This window comes from Solanum lycopersicum, chromosome 4 (assembly GCF_036512215.1).
Source record: "Solanum lycopersicum chromosome 4, SLM_r2.1".
Classification (NCBI taxonomy): Eukaryota; Viridiplantae; Streptophyta; class Magnoliopsida; order Solanales; family Solanaceae; genus Solanum; species Solanum lycopersicum.
This window is the reverse complement of record NC_090803.1, coordinates 60576373-60603264: the sequence shown is the minus strand read 5'-3', so window position 1 is coordinate 60603264 and position 26892 is coordinate 60576373. Positions and strand designations below refer to the sequence as shown.

The window sequence follows — 26892 nt, the reverse complement described above, 5'->3', positions numbered from 1 at the left end:
TCCACTCTGGTGGTCTACATGGAGACAGAATGGTAAAAAAGGAATTTCAAAGCCCCATTTCACAATATACCTATCATCCCATGACACTCAGAAAGTATCCAATCACGCTAAGATCGATTTCGGAAGTTTTACTCACCCGCATTCAATTTCGTAAGGTCGTATCGTTTCCTAAACCAGTTATCTAACTATTCATGTAAAAAAAAATATCATTAACTCACCCGATTGTAGGGGTGTACCACTACAAGAAAAGAGTGAATTACATGAGGATTTTCTTAGGGATTAGTATTAAAATTTGCAGGAAAATAAGTTACCTGCAGATTTTCATAGTAATCCCTAAGAAAATCTCCATGTAATTCACACTTTTCTTGTAGTGTACAAAATCTAACCGAAAATCGAACCAAACCACAAATATAGTCAACCCGAAAAAAAAACCTGACTAGTGATTTGGTCTGACTTGGTTTGATATTGGGAAAAAAAACCCAACTAAATTTGGGTTGGTTTGATTTTAACTAAAAAAAATCGATCCGAGACTAAATTAACCCGACATTATATATGTTAATTTAAAATTTATTTTATACATAAAAATATTTACTTTTATATAATTTTAAAATATTTCTTATGCTATTTCATAGTTTTCTCTTATAATATATTATTTCAAGTTTAAAACTTAGAATTCAGATGGTCCAATAAGATCATAGTATATAGATGTTGATAATTATAATAAAACTTAAATCAAAATCAAATTAATACTAATCGAAAAGAAAATCAATTCAACACCAAGAATGACAATAATATTGAATATTTGTTCTTTAGTTTTACATTTGTTTAGATAATTAAAATATATAATCTAATTTTAATTTTCTTTAAATACTTAGTAATGTAACTTATACTTATTAACCTTATTTTAGAATGATTTTGTACTTTTAAATTATGAACGTTTTCATTATGACTTTACAATATTTATTTTATATGATGATTTCATTATTATTTTTAATTTAATATTTTTGTGTCATCAATATCCATCTCATATTTTGTGTTGTTTTTGTAAAAAACACCTTAGATAATTGTATTTTGGTTGGACTAAAGAAATATTTAAAGCACAAGTTAATTATATGTTTGTACTCAACCTATACCGAAAAAAATCCAAAAATTTGAAAGAAAAAAATCGAGGTTTATTATTTAGTTTGATTTATATATTAAAAAATTCGACACAATGATTTGGTTTGGTATTTGAAAAATTCAAACCAACCCGAGGTTGAAAAATCCAGAAAAAAAATGAATTTTATTGGTTTGGTTTGGTTTATAAATTTAAATTTTTTATACAAATGGTTTGGTTTGATATTTGAAAAAATCGAACCAACCCGGTCATGTACACCTCTACACGATTGTTACCGAATTTCCCTACACCTTAAAGACTCTGATTTCGTTCAAAGAACTAGGTTGAGAAATTTCAAGTTACTACGAAAAAGTTTTCCTACCCAAAATTTTTCCTTGTTGACTCTTTTATAATGACGGAACCCCATCTTTACAGAGTTACTCAATATTTCTTTATATGTGTTGAGCTTGAGCGAGTATAATCAGATGTTTCACTAACACACTTAAAGAGTTTGAACGTGCTTAAATCAAACACATCGAGTAGCTCAGATTTTGCTATCCTCGTTAATTGATGTTTAGTATTAGATTCTAATCAGAGACTTCACAATAACTTTGACAATTCAGTGTATATTCCAAATGCTTAAGTACGCAAAATCACCATTAATTACATATTTACCAAATTATTTTTAAGGCATAATACTTTTTCTTAAATATATTAAATTTAAATAAAACAAGTAAAGTTAATAGATAAATACATCTCTCTTGATTCACTAAAATAGATAACTTAAAACAAAAAGAAAAAATTTAGTATAAGAGATAAAGTAAAAGAAAACAAGGGAATAATAATTATCACCCCATTTTACTAATTTATATGAGATGTTTAAATAGGAAAGATTTTACAATGATATATTTGTATTATTTCTTGAAGATTAAAATAGTACGAATATAATATTTGGGTCCAATTCTTAAATTTATACTACAAATGGCTTCGCAATTTTAATTTCTGGAGTACTTCTTTGAAGCCTACTAGATTAATGATTTGATTGGCTAATTAAACTGCAAATGAAAATCTAAGCATATACTTTAATTAATGAATTTATGAATAATTCAAATTTGAATTTGTTTTCAAGTTTGATAATATTGACCTACGGTTGACTTTAATTTATATATTTTTTTGTTTCCCTACTCTTAAAATATGATTTTCCCCTCTTGACAGAATAATATCCTTCCCATGGTAATAATTTTTTTTGCTTCCAATCACTTATCAAGGAGCTCGATTATTCTGAATTCACATTATATAGGATTCACTTTGATAATTTTACCGTCTTCGTAAGGAAGCCAATCCAGCTTGTGATTTTAATTTTCTATAACTTTAAATGATATGTGAGATCGAGTTTATATAAATATGTGCTAGTTCCATGCATGTCTACAAGTACAATATATTAATATGTGTTTGGTACGTAGTGAGTAAATTTAAACAATTGTCATGTATAAATATCGTTGTTGGTGTGTGTATATATATATGTATACTATATATGCAAACCTAAAATAACACTTGAAATTAAATTAAATTTCTTGATTATGACATATCAAATGCTTATTAATTGTTGAAAACGACATGATTTTAATTTATTACATGTACGTATATTCATTCAGGTTGAAAAGTATTAATTATTGTTTGTGATTGGGTGTTGACTTATAAACGTAAAACATATACTTCCTTATTTTTTATTTACTCGTCAGATTTCATTCAACAATTAATAGTTGTCAATATACTATTTTGGGATGTTCAACAATACTTATTCACTTTATGAAATCAAGTGATATTTTTATTTTTATCATATATTATTGTTATTTCTCTATTATATTTTTCAAGACATTATATTTATTATATTTAAAGGGTGATGTAATAAAATTATCTTCTGTTTATACTTTCTTAAAAAAGTGCACAAAGTCAATAGTTTGACAAATGGTATTTTATAACAGAGGGAATATGTTCTAATTTGAAGTCCTTTGTTACTTTTCATTTTGACAAATGAAGGAGGGATGATTCTTTTATTCCTATATTACCTTCAATTTATTAACTTAGAATTATTGTCTTTAAAAAATGCAATGAATAAATACGTTCAAGACTGTAATAGAAATAAAATGCTAAATCACTATACCAATTAATTGTTTCTGTTTTCTTAATAAATGAAATTGCTCGATCCAAATTGTAAATGTACAACTTATATCCTCACTCAATTCAATTAAAATGAATCTAATACTTCCCATTAGTTCAATACTATTTTCTTGTAGCTACTTATTTTGGAGAACGAAATAATAACAATAATAACGTATTCACTTAAATTTCACAAGTAGGGTTTAAAGAGAGTAGGGTTTAGAGAGAGTAGAATGTATTCATACTTTATCACTATTTTATGAAGATAGAGAGGTTGTTTCGAACCATCAATCAAGTTCAACAAATTAAAGTATAAGAAGGAAAAGATAAAGAAATACAATTTTATGAGATAGAAAAGATGGACCATAGAATAAAACTTTCTTCTAAATCTCATAAATTCCCCCTTTAACTTGTTTCGAAAAGTCAATTACACATTTTAACTATTCGGACGATCTATTACACATCTGATTTTTTTTAAAGTGGTGTTGATGCCCCCTTTGAAGATGACATGACATAGAAAGTGTCTTCACCTTCCTTTAGGTGCGTGAGAAGAAAAAAAAATGTTAAAGTGACAAATTTAAACACGTAGCACTATCTTATTAGTCATTATATGATTAAGTATTATAAATTCTAATATATTAATTATGTCAATAATATTCTTTTTTGTTTTTTAATTTGTGCCCCCAATTTTTTTTTAAATATTTCACATTTTTCTTTATTTTGACATCTTCTTCTTCAACGGTTCTTTAAAACTTTGTCACCATTAATTATTGTTCCTTAATTTCATACCTATGGACACATATTCAAACTCTTACGGAAGAACTCTAAAAAAATAGAAATGAGTGGAAAAGAAGATGATTTTCATCGAAAGGTTAATAATGGTTCAATTTAATTAACTTCGTAGTCTTCCTGCTCAAACTCATTGAAGGATCCACCAATGGAGATTATTGACAAAAAAAAATCATTAGAAAGATAATGACTTCTATTGAAAAACCCATGATTATTTATGCATAAAATTCATAATTATATTGCCTAAATTTTTCAAAATTCATTGAAGAAAATGATTACTCTATGTTTGTTTCACTATTCTTATCATAGCACCAATCAAAATGTCATTTTATCTCAAGTCGTCATTTGATTATTCACTACACACAAAGAATACAAATAAAATACTTAATTTGTATCCTGATATTAGGGTGGGGGGAGTGGGTGGGTGGGTGGGGAGAGGGGTTCGCGGGTAGAGGTGGGTTAGATGAAAAAAAAAATATTAGGGTGGGAGTGGCGGGGTGGGGGAGGATAGGGGTGAGATGAGGTAAAACAAAAAATTAAAGTTGAAAATATTTTTTAAGAACAAACTTAAAAATCTTTTTTTTAAGGGTGTTGGGGGGTAGGGGCTGATGGGGGTCGAGGGTAGAAGTGGGGTGAAAAAATAAAAATTGAAAATATTCTTTAAAATGAACTAACCAGGTATTTTTTAAATTTGAGAAAAATAATTTAATTTAAAAATTATTTTTTAAAACTTTCAACCTAACCAGATATGAGAAAATTAATATACCAAACACACCCATAATTGTGTTGGATTTGATAGTAAGCATAACAATCATTACATGAGATAATTTCTATAACATATAACAATGATATAACTTTTGACCATTCGAAACACAATTTTGCATAACTTAAATGAGAAAACACGGTCCATAAATAATTCAAAATAAGTAACAAAATCCATAAAAATTTACTAAATATTATGAAATTCAAAAGAAGCAACAAAAGCCATAAAACATCCCATAAATGACCCTGGCCTTCTTGCTAGCCATTCAACGTTTGCTCTGATTAGGCTTGGGGATGATAACTACAACAACACACAAAAAGTGCAATTAGCATAAATATAAAAATTATAAAATACTAATATATAACTCCTTCAAAAATAGAATAAGAATGAAATAAAAAATAACTTACAAAAGTCTGGATTAGCTAATATGGCACGCAAGATAGGATCCCTTGGTAGACCTCTAGCAGCATAGGATTCATCATACAAGCTATTTCGATTGTTTTCATGCATAAAAATGTAATTTTATGAGAATGATTTAACAAATGACCATTTTATTTTTCAGTTAAATATTACATTTGCTATTTTTAAATTTGTACAAAAATTATTCTTGAAACTAATAAAATATATTTTTAAATTATTATCTATCATTTTGAATAGAAATTTTGTTAGAATAATAGAATTTTTCGATTAAAAGATCCATAAATTAAAAAAAAAAAAAAAGAAGGAAGGAACATCAATTTTTTTTTATGTGTAATAACATTTTTTTTAAGTTTATCATATTACAAAAAGAATTTTACCTAGGAATCTGTGGAGGGTTTTGTCTTGGTTGGGTACCCAAATTTGTACGTCCCTGAGCAATTTCCTACACTCATTCATAAAAAAAATGAAAATACATCACTAATACATTGTAACTTATTTTACATACAAATCTTTTGAAAAAAAAAAAGTTGATGAAATATATATAAGGAAGTGAAATCAAAATAATTAAAAAAATAAAACAAAACAAAACACATACTATATATAATTTGTACCACAAAATTAGTATTGACAATTTATCTTGTAATTATATATAACAAAAAAATTTAATTGATATACGATTAAAGTTTTTCTGATTAAAATTAGCCATGTAAGAAAAAGTAATTCATGATTAAGAACATGACTCAAGCCAAAAAAAAAAAAACATTTAAAACAATTGTATACATAGTAAAAGAAATAAATAATGTTGGGAAAATAAAATAAACATACCGCTACAGATAAATTTTGCCTTTGAATAAGATTGAATTGAGATGGTTGATTAATCATAGGCCTGTCAATTAAATGAATATGAGTTCAATTTTATAATAAATTATCAAATTATCTTGTCTAGACTATTTAGCGTTATCTACCAGTAAATTATTATAATAATTATTTGATACTATAAATAAAATAAATCAAATGTACATTTACCTTGCTACATGCAAGATCCTGTTTGGCGTGTTCCTCAAACGCATATTATCAACCACAGCTAAATTTGGTGAGTTGACTTCATTAGAAGTTAAGTCAACATCATTTTCTGTTGTGATCCCAGAAGAATTGGTCGACATTTTTTTCAAAAAAAATTCTGTAAAATAAATCACAGGTTAAATAAAAAAATTTAATTATAATATTATACAATTTAATTATCGTATTTATATATAGAAACCTACAAATTTTACAACACATACTACAACTTATGATCATATCTTAGGTAAATAAACGGAGATTGTTTTAGTAATATGCTAACTTAAGAAAAAATTATTAGGGTTTAAATAATAAAAAAATAATCAAGGAAAAGTTTAGAAGATAGGCAAGTTTTTATAGTCAACACAAGATATTAATGTAGAAAATTGAGTATTTTATTATGTTGGTGATATTACTAAAATTTGTGCCTTGAAAATCTATGTTAGATTATTTCCAGAAATCCAAAAAATTAAAAAAATACTCAATTAAAATCTAGCTTTATGTTCCCTGCAGATAATATTTGGACGTATATATAATTGTTCCAAAGGAAGAAGTCATTACTTCTACTTTAGTTATTTGATCATTTGAGTTATAATTAATTTTAAAATATTGTTATGACCTAACTTTTGTCAACTAATATTAATATTATTTAATTTTAAAATAAAGATGAAAAAAATAGAAAGATAAAAGAAAAAATGATAAATTTGTAGATTTTAGACCTAATAAAAACAATTAATGTCTTTTTTTCTTCGCAACAATCTTAGATCACAAACAGATCTGTCCCAACATTTTTTTAAAATTTTATTGAAATTTGTATTTATGGACTTAATAAAATATGATGTGTCCAAATAAAATTGATCTACATTTAAAAACATAATTGATATGTATAAACACTTTTATAAATAAGTTATAATAAATAAATGAAACTCTATGAAACAAAATAAAAAGAATCACTGTATAAAAAATTTTTTTAAAAATTATTAGTTCAAAATCTTAACAGATCTGTGATACGAGAGATAAACTAAAGCAAGTAATCTAGAAGTATAATTTTATTCTATGATAAAATTAAGTACTAACATTTTTTTTAGTCTGTATATTATACTATAACATTTTAAATTGTATAATCAAATAAACAAAATAAAATAGATATATATAGACTTCTTAGAGCTCGCACTATAAATTCTACTAACATATGAAAAAAAATGAAAAGATAAAAGTATGTTCAAATCGTAATTTTTAAGGAAAAAAAAATTTGGAATGCATTTACATAAATTAAAGATTTATAATCTATAAATAATTTTAATTGAACCAAGTCAAGTACCTCAAGTAACAATCACTTCCAATGCAAATCTACATTTTCAAAAAATAAAAATAACGTTAGAGAATATATATTAAGATGAATCAAAACAAAAAATAACAAAATCTGAAAATTAGGATAAAGAAGTTTTATGCATAAAAAGAATATATATACACGCGTATATAAAATTGATTTTTTTTTTCTCTACTTCTTTATACAAATAAAATGAAGAATGAAAAGAGTATATTTTTTTTTTTGCTAAAGTATATGTGTACAATAAAAAGATGACTAGAGAAAGTACCTTAAATCTTGAAATATTATGAAGAAGTGAGGAGAAAATATGTCTTTATTTATAGTGTGAAAAATGATTACATTTTGTCCAAAAATTAAATTTTTCTTACCAATTATATTATGGAAAGAATAAAAGAATAAGGGGAAATAAAATTAATTTAATAGATCAAAGTATTTATTATCTTGGTCAACTTCTTATATAATTTCAAATCAATCATCTATATAATATAAGTCTTTATTTATAGTTTGAAAAATGATTACAAAATACTGTCCAAAAAATAAAATTCTCTTCTTTTTTTTTTTGGGATAAAAAATGAAAATTCTCTTACCAATTATATTATGGAAAGAAGAAAAGAAAAAGGGAAAATAAAATTAATTTTATAGATTGGAGTAATTATTATCTTGGTCAACTTCTTATAATTTCAAGTCAGTCACAACTATATAAAGAAAATAAGTTAAATAAAAGAATTATAATATTAAATAAAAAAATTACCCTACAAATTTATAAGAAAAAAATTATAATAAAGTAAAGAAATTATAGAAGACAAATCAATTATAAATAATATATAATGTAGTTTAATAGGTAATGAAAATCTATATAAATAATATAAATTATGATGTACAAAATGCTATTCATAAAATTGAAATTTTCTCACGAATTATATTATGGCAAGAAGAACAGAATTATAATATAAACTAAAAAATAAACCCCTAAATTTAGAAAATGAAAATACATACGTTTTTCAAATAAAGTAAAGAAATTATAGAAGATAAATCAACATAATATTTCAAATTTATATACCTTACATATTAAATTTAAACTTCATGATTATATGTTAATACTCTCGTGAATTATAATATATAACGTAGTTAAATAGATAGAGAGAAAGACTATGTAAGTAATATGTAGGGGTGTACCGGATTAGTTTAGGTTTTTCAAATATCAAACAAATTAAATTATTTGTGTAAAAAATATTAATTTATTAATTAAATCAATCTAATAAAATTTGATTCTTTTTGTTTTTCAACCTCGGATTGGTTCAGATTTTTTAAATATCAAATCAAATCATTGTGTCGAATTTTTAAATTTATAAATCAAACCAAACTAATAAACTGCGGATTTTTGGATTTTTTCGGTAAAGTTTGCATACAAACATATAATTAACTTGTACTCCAAATATTTTTTTAGTCCAATCAAAACACAATTATCTAAGGTATTTCTTAAAAAAAATAACACAAAATATGAGATGGATATTGATGACACAAAAATATTTAACAAAAAATAATGATGAATTAATCATCATATAAAATAAAAATTGTAAAGTCATAATGAAAATAATCATAATCTAAAAGTACTAAACCATGCTAAAATAAGTTTATTAAGTGTTAGTTACATTACTAAATATTTAATAAAAATTAAAATTAAATTATCTATTTTAATTGTCTAAACCAATGTAAAACTAAAGAACAAATATTCAATATTATTGTCATTCTTAGTGTTGAATTGATTTTTTTTTTGCATTAGTATTAGTTTGAGTTTGATTTAAGATTTATTATAATTGTCAACATTTATGAACTATAATCTTTATCGGACCATTTCGAATTTTAAGTTTTAAACTTGAAATAATATATTAAAGGATAAAAGTATGAAACAGTATAAGAAATATTTTAAAACGAAAAAGGCCTAAAATACCCTTAAAGTATTGAAAATGGTACAAAATTACCCTCCATCCACCTATTGGCTCCAAAATACCCTTCCTACCCACCTATTGGGTCCAAAATACCCTTGTCATCCACCTTTTGATTCAAAATTGACCACTTATTTAACGGTTTTATATTTAATCTATTTTTTTTAAATACGTGGCGCTCAACTATTTGTTATAATTTAACTTATTAATATAATTTATAGGGAAAAGGGTCTGATATACCCCTCAACTTTGTCATTTAGAGCTGATATACCCCTTGTTATGAAAGTGGCTCATATATACCCTTACTTGTAAACAAATGACTCACATATACCCTCTTCCTCTAACGGAAATGGAAAAAAATAATTTTAATCTAAATTTTTATTATTTTTTTCTAAAAAATATAATCTCATATGAGTAAATTTAATCCCCGTCAAACATATTTCTTTTGACTTATTTTTGTTTCAATGACTAATTTATAATTATTATTTTGATAATCAAATTTATTTATGTTTCACTAATATTCTTGTAAAACTTATTGTAGAAGACCAATTTTTTTCTTCGAATACGAAATTAAATTACAATACACACAAAAAAAATAATTTAATTTTTTTTTCTTTAAACTAAGGAATGAAAGACAAAAACAAAATAAGAATAAGAAACTTAAATCATTATAATAAAAGAAGTCAAAAAATAATTTATGTATGAAAAAAATAAAATATACCTTGAACTTTGATTAAAAAATCATATATACTCCTAAATAATTTTTTTAAAAAAAATTAGAAATAACAAATATAAATTTAAAACTATTTTTTTAACTTCCGTTATATGAAGGGTATATGTGAGTCATTATGTAACAGCAGGGGTATATGTGAGCCGTTTGTATAACGACAAGGGCATATACGAGCCACTTTTATAACGAGGGGTATATCAGCTCCAAATGATAAACTTGAGGGGTATATCAGACCCTTTTCCCTAATTTATATATCAATCCACTACCGACCCATTACTAATTAAACCCCTCTGAATTAATAAATCTGTCACATTATCAATGCAACAACAGATTAGCTACTACCAATTGAGTGTTTTTAAAAATTTGAGGTGAAAATATATATAGAAGTAAATTATCATACATTCAAGTGTCTAAATAAAATTATCGATAAACTTAAAAGTCTGACTATGTTTATCTTAATTATTCTTACATCTCAATTATGTGATGTTACTTCATAGGTAACTTTTTTTAAAAAATAATATATTAAAGGTTTTAAAATAAATAATAAATATTTATAAAATTATATTTTTTAAAAAATGTATGAATTAATTCGGGATGTATTACTTCTTTACCTTTAATCATAAATTTCTCATTCAATCTTGAAAGAAATTGTCCTCCTAAATAAGCGGCTCAACCTAAATTTAATTTGGGTTTCGATTCGAATAATTTTGAATGTTATTTTCAGGAATCTATAATTTCATCGTGTTTTAGTAGTGTTTATGATGATTTTGATATTATAATTGAATTATTAATTGGGTGAGGTTTAGTTAGTAATTAGTGGGTAGTGGGTTGGTTTATAAATTATATTAATAAAATAAATTATAACCAATAGTTGAACGTCAACCATTTTAAAAAAATTTAAAGAGTTTAATTTTAAAACAATTAAAAAAGTGGTCAATTTTGAATCCAAAGGTGGATGACAAGGGTACTTTGGAGCCAATAGGTGGATGAAAAGGGCATTTTGGAGCCAATAGGTAGATGAAGATAATTTTATACCATTTTCAATACTTCAAAGATATTTTAGGTCCTTTTCCGATTTTAAAATGAAATCAAAAACAAATAATTTTATGTATAAAATAAAATTTTAAAATTACATATATAATGTCGGGTTAATTTGTCTCGAGTTTTTTTTAGTTAAAACCAAACAAACTCAAAATATAATCGAATTTTTTTTCAATATCAAATCAAATCACTAGTCGAAATTTTTTCAATTTAACTCAATTTATAATTTAATTTAATTTTTGGTTCAATTTTATACACCCTAATAATATGGACTCTTGTAATTTTGAAAAAATCAATAATTTTTTCACTTCAAGTTAGGACTGTTCTTAATAATAAATGGTTGAAATAACTATTTGATTAACTAACATTTCATTAGTAAAAAGTTGCAATTATCTCTGACAATTGTAAAATTCAGGATAACTAATTCTTGATTATAGATTTCTTTTTTTATCGAATTCTCATGAAGTGGTAATATCGAAGAATATATGAAGTGAATGAAAAATTCGATATCGAGAACGTCCAAGATTCATATACAAATGTGCACTTTCGACAACAACGATTGTTTTTTATCATGTTGAATTGAAAATATAAAAATCAAATTGTTTAATAAGAAAGAATTAAGTATTTTCTTTACACTTTTGAGAGGTTATTTACAAATTAAAGTCCGGTAATGTGTGCACTTTTTTGGACTTATTTTGAACTTAAATGATGGTATAAAGTGAATCACGAGGTGTCTTGGTTCCGCACTAAAGTGCATTGTGAAAATTTTGTTAATGTTCAATAGATAACTATACTTTAGATCATAATTTTCATTAGTAGCTATAATTTGTTTAGTGATGATTCATAACAATAACTTAAAAAATTAAATAGATAAAAAGAGGTGAGATACAAGCCGTTTATGTATTTATTATCTTCTTTCATGTTGTTATTTAGATGCTTCATAAATACGTGAGTTAATAATTTTGATAGTCATTCAACTATCAATTGTTTTTACAAAAAGTCACTCAACTTTCATTTTTAATTCAAAAGTTACATAACTATCAATTATTTTCATAGAAAGTCACTCAACTTTCATTTTTAACTCAAAAGTCACTCAATTATGACTTCTTTGCACAGTGATGCAGAGAATCACTCAACTTATTTAATTATTTTTTTAATTAAAATTTAGTGATATAGAATTTTGATTATTAATCAAAATATTAAGAACCAAATATACATCTATTTAAATCATTTAATGATCCACCCCATTTAAGTCGGCCCGCTAAAATTTTAATATTTAACATTTTATTTTACCAGTAATTTCTTAAATCATTCTGCCTCGTCTCCCTATTCTTTTCCTCTATTGCAACTTCTATTACAAATCGTATTGTTAAACTTGTTATTTGTATCATACATTAAAAAAATACTAGAATTTTTATTTTATTTTTCAATTTCATGGTTTCTACGAAACTCTTGGCACCAAAATGTAAAACAAACAACGATTGAAGATAAGGAAAAAACTAAAAATTAATTGTAACATATTTAATATTATATTTTTAGTGGGTCAGATTAAATGGTATATATTTTGGTTCTTTAGATTTTGATTAATAATTAAAATTTCTAGTCACCCCAATCCGCTTTCGAAAAGTCTTACGAACTCCTTTAACGTCGCAAGAATAAAGTTAACAAACTCTACTTATTATATGATCCATATATTTCCCCAAATTATCCTAAAATTCGCCTTTTGCCCTACACCACACTTTTGCTCACATTTGATTCAATTTTAATTCAACCTTAAATCTTCAAATCTAAAATTTTCTCCCTCATTTTTTCCCCACTAATAAATCATCTATAATTACGAGGCGGATCGTTACAATCGACTTGTCACAATAATTAACAAATATACTCCTTCTATTTATAGTTATTTGTCCATTTTTAAATTGTCACACTTATTAAGAAAACAGTAAATTTACCATTTTATCCCCTATTAATTATGAAATGAATGAATTAAAAATTTAAAATTTTCAAAAAAATTCAACCCTTTTAAAAATAACTGATTAAAAATATTTTATATTTTTTGATTTGTCAAAAAAAAAAAAAATCAAAGACGGAGAATTAAATTACATTTTTTTGTTTATATATCCCAGTCATTTTCAAAAGCCTTCCATTTTGTGAATCTAGCCACCCCACTACGGTCCATACCCTAACCAATACACATGCGATTAAAATTCTTTTTCTTTTATCAACATTCATGTGACTACTGTCTGAAGCTGGATAATTGTCTTCTTCTAGCTTTTAAGTGAATTTGAATAATTTATTTTATTATTTTAAAGAAAATATTTTTTATAACATATATTAATTTATAAAGTTGTAAAATTCATTTTCCTTTTTTAAACTCCAAATTAAAATACGCCACGCAATTTGAGACAGGGAGTAGGATTTAAACTGGACATCTCCACCGAAATAATAGCGTTTTTTTTTTCCTGATAGAAAAGAAGGAACTTTATTGCTATGACTGATACTTCTCTTCCTATCCAAAGGTATTGCTGCAACTATTTATAACTCAATTTTGCTTCTTGTTTCTTTCTATGTGTAATTTTATTTTATTTTTTGTAAAATTGGGGAATTATAAGGTGGCAAATATAGCTTAACTAATAGAGTAAAAAAGCTATTAAGATTTGTATTTTCTTATTTTAGGGGAAAAGTTTGGTAGGATAGGTTTTATTAGCATTGACATTTGTGAGCCTTGACTTTTTTCTTTAAAATTATGTTTTTGATTTGAGGATTAATTTTTGATTGAAAAATTGCAAAACCTAGAAATGATTTGTTTGAAAATACACCAATTTGATGTCATTGTAAACATTGTGGATTTACATCAAAACTTCCAAAGAGTCCACCATATAATTTTGTATCAATAATACAAAGGCATAATATATAAACGAAACGCTTAACTTTGGTTTCAATTTTGTCGACAACTAAATATTCCAACTTGTACATAGTGGAGATGAGTTGAGGGGTAGAGATGTGTACTCTCAATGTTTGTGTACTTACTTGCCAGTTGATGCCAAGTTTTTTTTTATGACAAGCGAAGCCCCGCAATCACTACCCTTTTAGGTGCGAGCAGGGTAAACTTCGCTCTTCTGCAATAGCTTGTAAACCACACAAGATAGCTAACTGTACTAGGCAAGTCTCTGTGCGATGAACTCGACCTTCCCTCTGTTGTTATAAGCAAGGGGTTTTGAAATTGAGACCTCCATTTGGAATTCCCAAGCCAAACCATCAGTTACATCTCTAGGGGCCTTGTTGCACCAAATCCTAGTGTATAATTGTGCTTAAGATTAATCCCCCAAATGTCAGCTTGATCTGCTTGTTGGCACCGATTAGGATCATCGAAACATCCTGAAAGATGTATAGAGTCTGCTATGCTCTAAAATAATCTATCGTTCCTCTCCTTCTGAGTGGACTACCGGATTGTAGATAGAGTGGTACACCAACATTGGTGGAACTGCAGAGCAGTGTATGATCCATGCTCTCACCAATTGTAGTTCACATACAGAACCAACAGACTAGCTGTCTGTCTTCTCTTTATCAAGTTGTGTGACATTAGCATAGAACTCCTACATGTATACCTTATGAAGACATTAGGTGCTTTCATCTGAATATGGACCTACATGTGGGCCTAGAATCACTGATATCAATTGAACAATCACAGTGTGGCTTAGCCGGTAACCTCTCCAAACACTTTGTTCCAAAACTAGCTTAAAGTATCTTCACAGTATTCATCAATATGGTCCTGTTTCCTGTTTAAGATAGGTCATCTAAAGGATATCGCAATATGATATCATCTTGTTGAAGAAGTTCAGCTACTTGAGCTTCCTTGTGCATTGTAATCTGCAGCAAGCAAGGAAGCTCATATTTCAGGCTCCAACACCACATAAACAACAGATGTGTACCAATTCCATTAGCATAGTAAGACCAGCATTTCTTGAGAGCTCATTCCATCACTTCATGATTCCTTTCTGTAAAGGTCGTCATTTAATGTTTACGACGTAATTGCAGAAGCATTCCTGTTGTTGATATACATATCTTGCGAGGATCGCCATCTTCTATAGAGAATTCTCTTTGCAACCAAACCTCCCCAAGATGAACTTATTACAGATGAAAAATGTGCTTATGTTCCGGACTCTCCCCTCAGTTAGAGCTATCGTTATTCCATTCCACCAGATTGTATCTCCTTCCCGCCTCTACCCTTTCCATAAAAAGCCTCACAATATTTTCTTGATTTCTCTTAGTGTATAAGGTAGGTATAATGAATAAAAATGTAAATTTTAGTCTGTATACTCGACATAATAATCTAATTAGGATGGTTTATCCTTTTCTTCACTTATGTACGAGAAGCTACAACAACGACAAAGATTATCGTATTGATGCATAACGAGATACTCCATCCTCCAGTCTGAGTTAATTCCAGATGCACAAAGACAAAAATTTACACCTTCTCATCTGGGATTAACTCAGATTTTTTCTTATTGATGCGTAACCGAAAGCTTTCCCAAAGCACACCATGGTTTTGTACAAGCCACCGTGTATTTATCTTGTCTGCAGTTCACAGAGGATCAATGTGATATGTGCAATCAAGAGGTGTGATATGGAAACTACCTTACTGTTTCCGGAAATAAAAGGAAGAGGTTTGACATGGACTCATCGTCCCTTGCTCCTCTCTTTACCTCAAACCCAATTAGGTAAGAAAAGCCTGCACATGCACATTGCCTGGGGGTTATATTTTGAAAAAATTATCTATCCACCAGGGATGCACTGTTTAATGCACCTTTTATGATGTGAACTGTGAAACACATTTCAATACTTTTCCTCTGTTTCTTCTAGTGGTATGGTGCTAAAAGGATAGACTTAGAAACAGGATTAGTTTTGACCCTTCAATGCAGTTTCCCTTTCTTTCTAGCATCTGAGTTTCTGGACTAGCAAATCCATGAGGTATGTGTATCGTTCTCACTTTTTAGTCCATTCTTACCATCACTTAGAATAGCATATTATCGAATGAAAATTGCATTCTCTATGCCAATGTTTTGATACAAACGGATCGGAATATGCATTTATAAAATCTCGAGCTGGTCTAGATTTGTGTAAGGTACTTGCCACTGGTTTTGTACCTATAATCATATTTCCCTCTCTTGTTTTTCTCCGAAATCCCATGAAATGAAATTTTCAGCTTCTTTATTACTTATTACTTGACTATGGCTTGGGAAAAGACTATTTCTCAGGAGAAAAAAAAATGATTCAATGGCTGATCAAATGTAAATGAACTTGGGAATCACGATAGCACAGGAGAACCCAAAGTACTTCCTCTGATAAGTCAGATATTAGCAGATTTTGTCAAACAATGATTTGTTCTATTTCGCTATTGCTGGTTAGATATAAAGTTACCTGCAGGCTGAATTAGCTATCACAAGAGGAAAGAAAATAGGTACTCTAGGTATCTTAATGATATGGCAATAACTTTGATGACATGGAAATACATAAGTTTAAATATTTTAAATTTTCAAGTTTCAAAAGATATTTATCTCAACAAGATTCTAGACATACTCTAATCCTTTTAAAACTCTCTAAATTGATCATTTGTATTGTTCTACACAACCTTTTAGCATATCTACTGTCAAGGTCTAAATCTGTTCTCCATGAGATCTACAACCTTCTTACTGATCACTAGGTCACACCCTTGGATGCAGTTTTGAATCATATTATGGTACTTAAGTAATCAAACTACTTGCAAAAGTTGTACTATCAGCTTAAGCACAACTTCTGTCTCTCGTTATTTGTCCTTTTGGTCGTAAACAACACTGGTGTAAGAGGTGTCATCCTTTTCCCTCTCCCCACATTTTTTGCCTCTAATTCTGATCCTTCCTCCCCTTCTCCCCTAAATGCGAATAGTGTGTTCAAGTTATAGATTATTTCCTGCTCAACCATTAAGATGCTGAGTGGAACATAAGAGTTCTCACTCTTCTCTCAGTCTCTTGTTAGGAATGTTGAAGATTCAAATCCTTCCTTTGACAGGGAAATGCTTTTCTTTTTTCATTATATGCACTTAAATGTTATCTATTTTTCCCGGAAATTCACTTGACCATTCATCTGATATATCAGGTTATTGGGAAAAGTTGCTTTAGTCACTGGAGGGGCAACTGGCATAGGAGAGAGCATAGTACGTCTATTTCATAAGCATGGTGCAAAAGTATGCATTGCTGATATTCAAGATGAAGTTGGACAGCATGTTTGTGAGACCCTTGGTAATGACCAGAATGTGTGCTTTATCCACTGTGATGTGACTGTAGAAGCTGATATTAGTAATGCAGTTGATTTTACGGTTCAAAAGTTTGGTACACTTGACATAATGGTTAATAATGCCGGGTTGTCTGGGCCCCCTATTGGAGATATCCGTGAATATGAACTTTCTGTGTTTGAAAATGTGCTTGACGTGAACTTGAAAGGTACTTTCCTTGGAATGAAGCATGCTGCTCGCATAATGATACCACTAAAGAAGGGAGCAATAGTATCTCTGTGCAGTGTGGCAAGTGCCATTGGTGGAGTCGGACCTCATGGTTATACAGCTTCCAAGTATGCTGTTTTGGGACTTACACAGAACGTTGCAGCTGAGTTGGGAAAACACGGTGTACATGTGAATTGTGTTTCTCCTTATGCAGTTCCAACTGGATTAGCTCTGGCTCACTTGCCTGAGGATGAGAAGACTGATGATGCAATGGAAGGTTTTCGTGATTTTGCTGCCAGGAATGCTAACTTGCAGGGGGTGGAATTGACGGTTGATGATGTTGCTAATGCCGTGCTTTTCTTAGCCAGTGATGAATCAAGGTATATAAGTGGGCATAATCTGATGGTCGATGGTGGTTTCTCGTGTGTTAATCACTCCCTTCGGGTCTTCAGATAGCTGTATGTTGATCGATCTTATTGGGAACTTTCAAGAGATTGTCATCCTGTTTGTGATTTTTCCATTCAAACAAACCTGCTTATGTTTCCAAAGCACTATGCTAAAACTAGACTTATCCTTTGTGAGGAGTTGCTTTGCAATTTGTGTTGAACTCCAACTGATTAGTGATTCCCTTTTTATGATTTCTTTTGGAAATTTGTGGAGTAAAAGTCAATACTTTTTTTCCTCATGAACTTTTCATTTCCTAATTTCTAAATCTTTGGGTTAAGAAAAAAAATTGCTCTTTTTCGTTTTGTTTTAATCAATTTGGTATTGATAATGTGCTATATACTTGGTTTTATTTCACATTTATGTCCTCTAACTTTGAGTGTAGATAAGTGTATAAAGTTGAACAAATAGATAAATGAGTCTTGTATAGGGATAGTGCAAAAATCGAACCAACCGACAAAATTGTCTAATGAATTGCTAACCCTAAACCATCTCATAAAAATGATTTTGTAAAAAAATCATGTCCAAAATTTGAATTTTGAGGAATTTAATTAAGAATGACAATCAACTCACCATGGTTCTTAACCAATTAAGAAGGGCTAATGAAATGTTGCTAGCATTTGGTGATAAATTATAAAAGTACCAATCTCCAAATACTTTTAAGTTGGTAAACATTTACTCATATCAAATTTCAGATTTTTACTCACAAAAATTTGCATTTTTCCCCAAGTAAATACATATATTCAAATATAATTTCAATTTTCATAAGTTCTTTTTTTTCTAGTTTCAAATTCAAAATTAGCTTTGACTGTGTACACAAAAGTATATGTTAATGTGTTGTGAAGTTTGTAGTATGAAACTTGGCCACATGCTATCCACAAAACACCTTTCACTATCCAGTTTCTGATAATCAGTTAAACCATAGCCCTTCCACAAACTTTCCCTCCCCTTCTTCTTCAACAATCCAACAAACAAAAATGTCAGTAGCATCATCTTCTTCCTTCCCCTGCATCAAAATTCAAAACCCATCTTCTTCTTCATTATCATCCTATAATTTCAGATTTTCTACTACACTTACCATTAGGAGTTCTCAAGCTGATGGCCCTTTAAGAAGACCTATGGTACAACCCCCAACCCCTCTCAAACCTACCCCACCATCACCACCTTCAACTTCTTCGCCACCGCCTCCGTCTCCGCCTAGTGCTCCGCTTAAGCAGGTTGCAGTGGAGGGCAAAAATGTAATTACCATGGAATTTCAGAGGCAAAAGGCTAAGGAGCTTCAAGAGTATTTCAAGCAGAAGAAGCTTGAGCAAGCGAATCAAGGTCCCTTCTTTGGCTTTATTGGCAAGAATGAGATTTCTAATGGCAGGTAATTAATTAACAATTTGAGAGAATTTGGATTCATTTAGTTTTAAGTAGTAGCTATAGTATCCTTAATTGCTGTTTTCAGTTTTAATTAATACAAGTTTTTTGGCATTGATCTAACTTGTTCCAAAGTGTGTGTTAGCGAAACAAGCAGAATTTAGTGCTTTAATTTGGTTTAAATTGGAGATTAGATAGAGATACCTAAAAAAGTAAACATTTATGTTTCCATCATATGGAGCTTAAGTTGAGTTTTGTTTCTCGAGAGTCGAATCTCAATAATGGATCACACCTATGGCCCCAGTCCTTCGAATGACTGAATGGCTTAGAGGGCATTATGCGCGGTCACCAGTGCAATTTGTGCATCTGTAGGTAGAGGGTTCAGATAGAGTAAGTAGTTCGTAAAAAAGGAGTTCCCTGGTTGGTACCGATAGATAGAGCTACTGGTAAGATAAGAAAAGGCCGTTGAGAGTGGAAGGAGTAGCTGTATAGGGACCAGTTAGGGTGACAATCTAGTATAGCATTGCTAACAGGTCGGTCAGTCGAAAGCAAAAGCAAAACTTCTCATATCTCTATGACTCTTTGTGTTCTCGTAAACTCAAAGTGATTGACTATATTCAGAATACTTTTGATTCTTGAACTTGATTATCATTAAATCCATTGAAGAGATATTTACTTGTGATGGTTTGGCAAAAACACCTTCAACCGAATCTTCTTGAATCCTTCGCTAGAAAAAAAAAAGCTTTTAAGGTTTCACCATTACGTTGCCTGCTGCATAGTATTGTTGCCTATGGACATAATGTATACAACATGCACAGTTTGACTGGATGGTGAAATCATCGTTATATACATGTACAGTTGATCATGTGCTTTCTAAGAAGCTTGCTCTTTTTCTTAGACTCTTAACAATGGGCATTCGGAAGCATTGATAAAAAAAAGTGGTATTTTCTTGATGGGATGGACAACCAAACGTGCAGCCAAGCTATGTTGGAGTTAGAAACATAGTAGGAAAACGCGCTGCAGTTCACTTTACGAAATAGTGGCTCTGATACCAGACACCAGAAAGACTTTTCAGGCTTATGATGATCGATCGATCATAACTCTCATGTCCTTCACAGTTATAGAGACATACATTCTTTCAGGTGTAGCTGACTTTCTAAAACAATTTTGTGGTAGCTGACATACATCCTTTTGCCGTTGTTTATTATCAATTGCTTAGAGGTGGTAAAAAGACGTATAAGTTGGTGAGCTGATAGTCGAATTAAGCTTTGAACATAGTTTCTTACAAGCACTTTGGAATGATAAGTTTTTAAGCATTAACTTGTACTGATTATCTATATATCTGTTGAACAGATGGGCAATGTTTGGTTTTGCTGTTGGGATGTTAACAGAATATGCAACTGGTTCTGACTTTGTGGATCAAGTTAAGATCCTTCTCTCAAATTTTGGGATACTAGACTTGGAATGAGGTTCCTCCATATCACTAAATCTTGCCATAAGATACTTTCCTTTGTAATTTTCTGTAAAAGAAATACAATTGCTTTCTTTCAAATTTCATTTGTTTGAGCCCCTTCATTCTACTATATACAGTATAGTTAACACACTCCTACCTGTGTTATTATTCACGTAAGAAAAGGAAACAACTGATAGTTTTGATGTGAATTTGTGAAAAAAAAGTGATAGTTCATTATGTTTTTTTACTGTGTAACTCGTAATTGTTGTAGTCTAGTTGGTTAGAGTAAGCGATTCTCTCGTGCTTGCTTTTGTAGGCTTAAAAATCTCGAAATACGGAATCGAAAATTACCTAGGTTCTGGAATGAGCTAAGTACCATTTTTCCCCCCTTTAATGGGACAATTTTAGATGAGCTCGTTGCTAATCAATTTATTTCTAAAATTTAGGTCGTTTCACATAGCATGGGCAAATTTGACCGTTTTCACTAGATATTGACATGCTTTAGTTTTTTTGATATACGAATCATTTAAGTTTAATCGAAAATTTATACAAAATCTTTAATTTATTTGATTTGAAATTTGTATATTACTAAATAATACACGATAATTAACAATTCAAAATATTCAAAGATATAAAAAATTATGATTAAAAATAAATTTATTTGAATCTTAAAATCTAATATATATCACCAAAATTAAAATTGAGAGTATATACTAAATTCCTTTCTTGTTCAAGACAACACTTTTTTTGGCAGTAGCCATCATTAGCTCAAATCACTATGTTTGGATGGTTGTAACTTGTACCGTACATTATTTTAAATATATAATATTTACTTAAATTTTGTTGCAACATACCATTAAATTTATTAGTACTATTATAGAATGTAATAACAAAAAAAAAAAAAAAAGAAATTTGTGCAACAACTTATATACTTACAGTGGCATTGTTACCTTTTCTTTTAATTTTTTTTTTTGACTTTGTTTATTATTTATCTTATTTTAATCTTTAGTCTACATTTTTATTTATAAATCTATTTCATATTATGTGTTTCTTTTGTAAGTTTATTATTACATGACTGATATGTAATATTATATGATGGCATGAAATGTCACGATTTATTTAAATATTATATTTATTGAAATAATATTAAGTAATATACAATACAATATATTACGAGACTGTGGAACATAAATATATCCAAACAAGCTAAAGAATCGTTTTCCACAGCCCACAGCAGTAAAATAGCTGTAGCGTCGTATCATAATTTACTAAGATTAATTTCCGCCTATTAGTGCTAACACAAAAAGAAGATGACACACACGTCAAGTTAATTAATTAAATACTTTGAGCATCGTCTTGCTTATTCTTCAATACTATTAGCCGTATTATTAGTTATGATAATACTACCGTAGTTAAGAGTTTGGTTATTATCTATTTTTTTTACATTTCTATTGTTGTTTTGTTTTATTATGACTATGGTTAGAAATTAGGATGATTTAATGATATTTTGCCATAACTTTCTACATTTGCATATTTCTTTCTGTATACTGCTTTAATTGTATTTTTTTTGATCTAGGAGTAGGGTGGAGCTACCTTGTATGAAGGGCAGAAAATTTATATTATTTATACATGATTAAAATAGGTTTTTTATGCATATATAGTAAATATCAAATTCCCTTCGGCTATCTATTTCTACACATTTTGAATCCATTATTGAAAATCCTAGCTTCGCCTCTATCTAGGAGTCTATCGGAAACGACTTCTCTACTTCTAAGGTGTTTATCCCGGCTTCATTTATGTAAAATTACACCAAATATACTATAATTGTAACTCGAAAAAGTTTGATTTATCTTTGTTATTAGTTACTATACATAAGTTAAACTCTAAAATATTTATAACCTATTTTACCACGTGTTTATTCTAATAAACTCAATTAATATGCCAACTAATGAAGTAAACTACAACAACATAAAGACAATATTAATGTTATTCTGAAAATTGCCGGCCTTGCCGGCTTAATTCTTCACTTTCATCAAATTTCCTTTTATTCTCTCTCTCTATATATATTCTCATATTTTTAGCTCAGCCTGCAGTTTTTTCCATGTTTCTTCTTTTTGTTGGATTTGATCAACAATTCATGACTTTTTCTTGACAATATGTCACAATTTTATAGTCTGTTCGGTTAAGTTTTCAAAATCTGTTTATTTGGAAGAACTTTTAGAAACTAACCGTTTATGTTTGACTAATCAATTTGCAAAACACTTTTGCCAATAGCACGTGGTCAAGTTCCAAATGTGCTTATAAGAGTAACTATGTTTTCGCTCAAAAACACTTATTTTATTCATAAAAACTTAACCAAACGCCTCAACTCGAGCTTTTAAATTTTCAAAAGCTTGGCCATTCTTCAATCTGATTTCAACTATTTAAGAAACTTGATTAGATATTCCATCTCATGGGGTGTGTTCAAGCAAAGGCTTCAATGCATTCGCCGCCTCGGGGACTAGAGAAGTTGAAATTAGAGAGTGGATATGTTGGTAGAGGAGAACATGTTAGGCCAAGGAGGTCTACTGGACAGAGGCCTCATGAACTAATTAGGGAGAAAAATGCTGGTGGTAGGAGATTAAGTGATGCAAACAGAGATACTATCACACATGAGGGAGAAAAAAAACAAACTAATGATGTTGGTAGGAAAATTACCAAAACAACAACAACAACTCATGAGGAGGAAGAGTTAATAGATGGATGGCCAAAATGGTTAGTAGATAATATTCCAAGAGAAGTTTTGGCTGGTTTAGTCCCAAAAAGTGCTGATTCTTATGACAAAATTGATAAGGTATATGTAATAATCATCTTAATTTCCCATCTTTTTGAAATGTGGGATGCTGGAATTAGCGTTAGAGTTTATGTTCTATGCACTGACGGTATAAAGAAAGAAACTTTTACTCTGTCAGGTTATGTTAACATGAATAATGTGTTGTTGTAATGGTTACTTGCATATATGCACTGCAGTGAGTAGTGAAATTGAATTTAATGCAAGTTTTTTGATATTTTAGATAGGTTCGGGGACTTATAGCAACGTATATAGAGCACGAGACAGGGATACTGGGATGATTGTTGCCTTAAAGAAAGTTCGTTTTGATACCTCAGAACCAGAGAGTATAAAGTTCATGGCTCGAGAGATTATGATCTTGCAGAAATTGGACCATCCAAATATCATAAAGCTTGAAGGATTGGCTACTTCTAGAATGCATTATAGTCTTTATATAGTTTTCGAATACATGCAGTCTGATCTTACCAGCATAATATCTAGCCCTGATAGGAGGCTCAATGAAGCACAGGTCAGCAGCATATTTTTCTAACCATTCTTTTCAATTGCAAGTGCTGATTTTGGAAGCGTTTTGTTTGGTATCAGATTAAGTGTTACATGCAGCAGCTGCTTTCGGGGCTGCAGCATTGCCACGAGAGGGGTATTTTGCACCGAGATATTAAGGGATCCAATTTGTTGATTGACAAAAATGGGATGCTAAAAATTGCTGATTTTGGACTTGCAAATCACTTTAATCCTGAAAAGAAACGTCCTCTTACAAGTCGAGTTGTCACGCTTTGGTACAGAGCTCCAGAACTACTATTAGGTGCTACTGATTATGGAATAGGTATTGATCTTTGGAGTGCAGGCTGCCTCATGGCTGAAATGTTTGCAGGCAGGCCCATTCTCCCAGGTCGCACCGAGGTACTAGCTTAACTTTGAAAAAATTTCCAATGTTTGAAAATTCTAAAGGGTGTTTATGTATGATACTATAAATGTTGAAAATTGCTCTAGGTGGAACAGCTGCACAAGATATTCAAGCTCTGTGGTACACCTACAGAGGATTACTGGAGGAAAACGAAACTTTCGACTACCTTCAGGCCACCATATACCTACAGGTCTAACAAGAAGGAAGCTTTCAGGCACTTCCCTGCATCTTCTTGGAGGCTCTTAAGCGTTCTTCTTGCGCTAAATCCTGCAAATCGCGGTTCTGCAGGTTCAGCTCTCCAAGATGAGGTAAATGTTAATTGAATTATTAATTCAATATCCATCCTAGCTAACTACAAGTTTGTGATTCTATTTAGAGGTGATTGGTTAAATGAAATGCTTCTGTCTTTTGATTTCGGAAAATTTTTCAATGCAGTTCTTTAGTACGAGCCCCTTGGCATGTGAACTCTCGGAGCTGCCTGTAGTCTATAAGGAGGATCCTGAGGCAGAATTAAAGCTTGAGAGGAGAAGGTAAGTGAGCTCGTTTATACGTCAGAATTCTGTGTTTAGCGTTGTTAGATCCAGATATAAGTCGAGGTTATGGACTATAATCCTTAATCCGCACCTCAAAAGTTAGCTTTTGCGTTTGAATTAGGTCCCAAGTCCATTTTCGAAGAATATGTCAAGCTTGAGCTTAGTTTGATCAGTTTTGCTAAGTTCTTAACTTGTTTTCTGTTTTCCAAACTCCGATCGGATATCCCAAAGACTGCCTTGTTTTTGTAGAACAAGAAAGAAAAATACAAAATTGCAGCAAAACACACTACACTAACAAAACAATAATGACTTTTGCCAATAAAGTTTCATGTCCTGTTACATTCCCTAAATCTAACAATCCCAAACTTAAGTCTCTGTTGAAGTGAATCGACATTCATGTTCACGTTATTTTGTTTCCCTTTCCTGCAGGCACAAGACTCGACAACGCTCTCAATCACAAAAGGAACGAAAAAAGAAAGTAATAGATGAAGAGGAAACAAAACCAGACGACGTTGGCTCTAATGAGGTACATTGCTCAGTTTTTACTCCTATCAAACACTAAGATCAAACACTTGAAAGCGAAGAATTGTATGTTGCAGGAGCCAATAAAGAGTAGACTTTCAACAGTTTTTAGACAACTAGAGCCAGGAAGTAGCAGTACTACTATTACTACTACAACTACTACAAGCACATCTTCAAGTACTTCAAAGCCAACTGAGAAATCTCAGAGTTCTCAAACAAGTGCTGAATCTCATCCTAATTCCACTACGAACGTCAAGAATAAACCTCCGTTGCCAAATGCTAGAAGAAGCCGAGCTAGTAAGTACAGCAGCAACAACAACAAGGACGCGATGAACAGATTGAGTCGAGCCCAAAGGTCTCAATCAAGCAAAGATTTTTCGAGATCTTGATCATCAAAGATTCCATAAGCTTCACAACATTGTTGACTAAAGTCACTTACAACACACTAAGTTATGCTGATAGTGCAAAAAAATCTTTATACCATCGGTGTATATACGTTTAATTATTTTTTTTTCTAAAGTTTGGTTTGCAACTTATAATTGGTGGGGTAAATAACTTGTTGCCTATACTAAAATTTATACATTACATTGTGGAATTGTGAAAAACTATATTTTAAGTTATTGAATAAACAAGTATAGAAAAATGACATTCTTTTCGGAGCAGAATAAAAAATAAAATTACTTTGTTTCCCCTCCCATAAATAGAGGTTCATGATTTGATATAATCAAATTTTCATCAAGATTATTTTTTTAACACTAAAAGCAACCAACTTGTTATTATCATTATAGCATCTAATTCCTTGAAACAAAAATCTCATAAATAAATCCAAATTGATATTTATTGAAAAAATGAATTGGGAAATCAACCCATACATTGATCGTGCCCTTTTTTCTTTTTAGGATAAGAGATTGTTTATTCTTTTTACTTTATCGTCATCTTATGAATCTGTTTATTTTTTATTACTTTATCGTCATTTATGAATCCGTTTAACCATTAAAACTATTCACTTTTTTTAAAAGTAATTATTCACTT

At 29.7% G+C, this 26892-nt stretch overlaps 4 protein-coding genes across 5 annotated transcripts; all 4 read left to right on the top strand.

Moving 5' to 3' along the window:
* Positions 1-13492: 13492 nt before the first annotated feature.
* Positions 13493-18463, top strand: LOC101254297 ((+)-borneol dehydrogenase 2). Of its 2 annotated transcripts, none has more exons than XM_004237780.5 (2): positions 13493-13853; positions 17470-18463. In XM_004237780.5, exons 1-2 carry the CDS (start codon positions 13825-13827, stop codon positions 18266-18268), a joined length of 828 nt encoding a protein of 275 aa, XP_004237828.1. In that variant the 5' UTR covers positions 13493-13824; the 3' UTR covers positions 18269-18463. The 2 variants fall into 2 exon arrangements, with proteins under 2 accessions (XP_004237828.1, XP_025886574.1); XM_026030789.2 differs by lacking the exon at positions 13493-13853 and adding an exon at positions 13902-16305.
* Positions 18464-18607: 144 nt separating this feature from the next.
* On the top strand, positions 18608-21221 carry LOC101253996 (light-harvesting complex-like protein OHP2, chloroplastic). Its single transcript, XM_004237779.5, has 2 exons — positions 18608-19625; positions 20972-21221. Exons 1-2 carry the CDS (start codon positions 19234-19236, stop codon positions 21084-21086), a joined length of 507 nt encoding a protein of 168 aa, XP_004237827.1. The 5' UTR covers positions 18608-19233; the 3' UTR covers positions 21087-21221.
* Positions 21222-23305: 2084 nt separating this feature from the next.
* LOC101257167 (probable serine/threonine-protein kinase At1g54610) lies at positions 23306-26508 on the top strand. The gene is made up of 5 exons (XM_026030788.2): positions 23306-24801; positions 24892-25113; positions 25241-25335; positions 25768-25864; positions 25938-26508. The coding sequence occupies exons 1-5, from the start codon at positions 24496-24498 to the stop codon at positions 26247-26249; spliced, it is 1032 nt and encodes a 343-aa protein (XP_025886573.1). The 5' UTR covers positions 23306-24495; the 3' UTR covers positions 26250-26508.
* On the top strand, positions 23524-24430 carry LOC109120081 (probable serine/threonine-protein kinase At1g54610). Its single transcript, XM_069296840.1, has 2 exons — positions 23524-23904; positions 24125-24430. Exons 1-2 carry the CDS (start codon positions 23524-23526, stop codon positions 24428-24430), a joined length of 687 nt encoding a protein of 228 aa, XP_069152941.1.
* Positions 26509-26892: the final 384 nt, after the last annotated feature.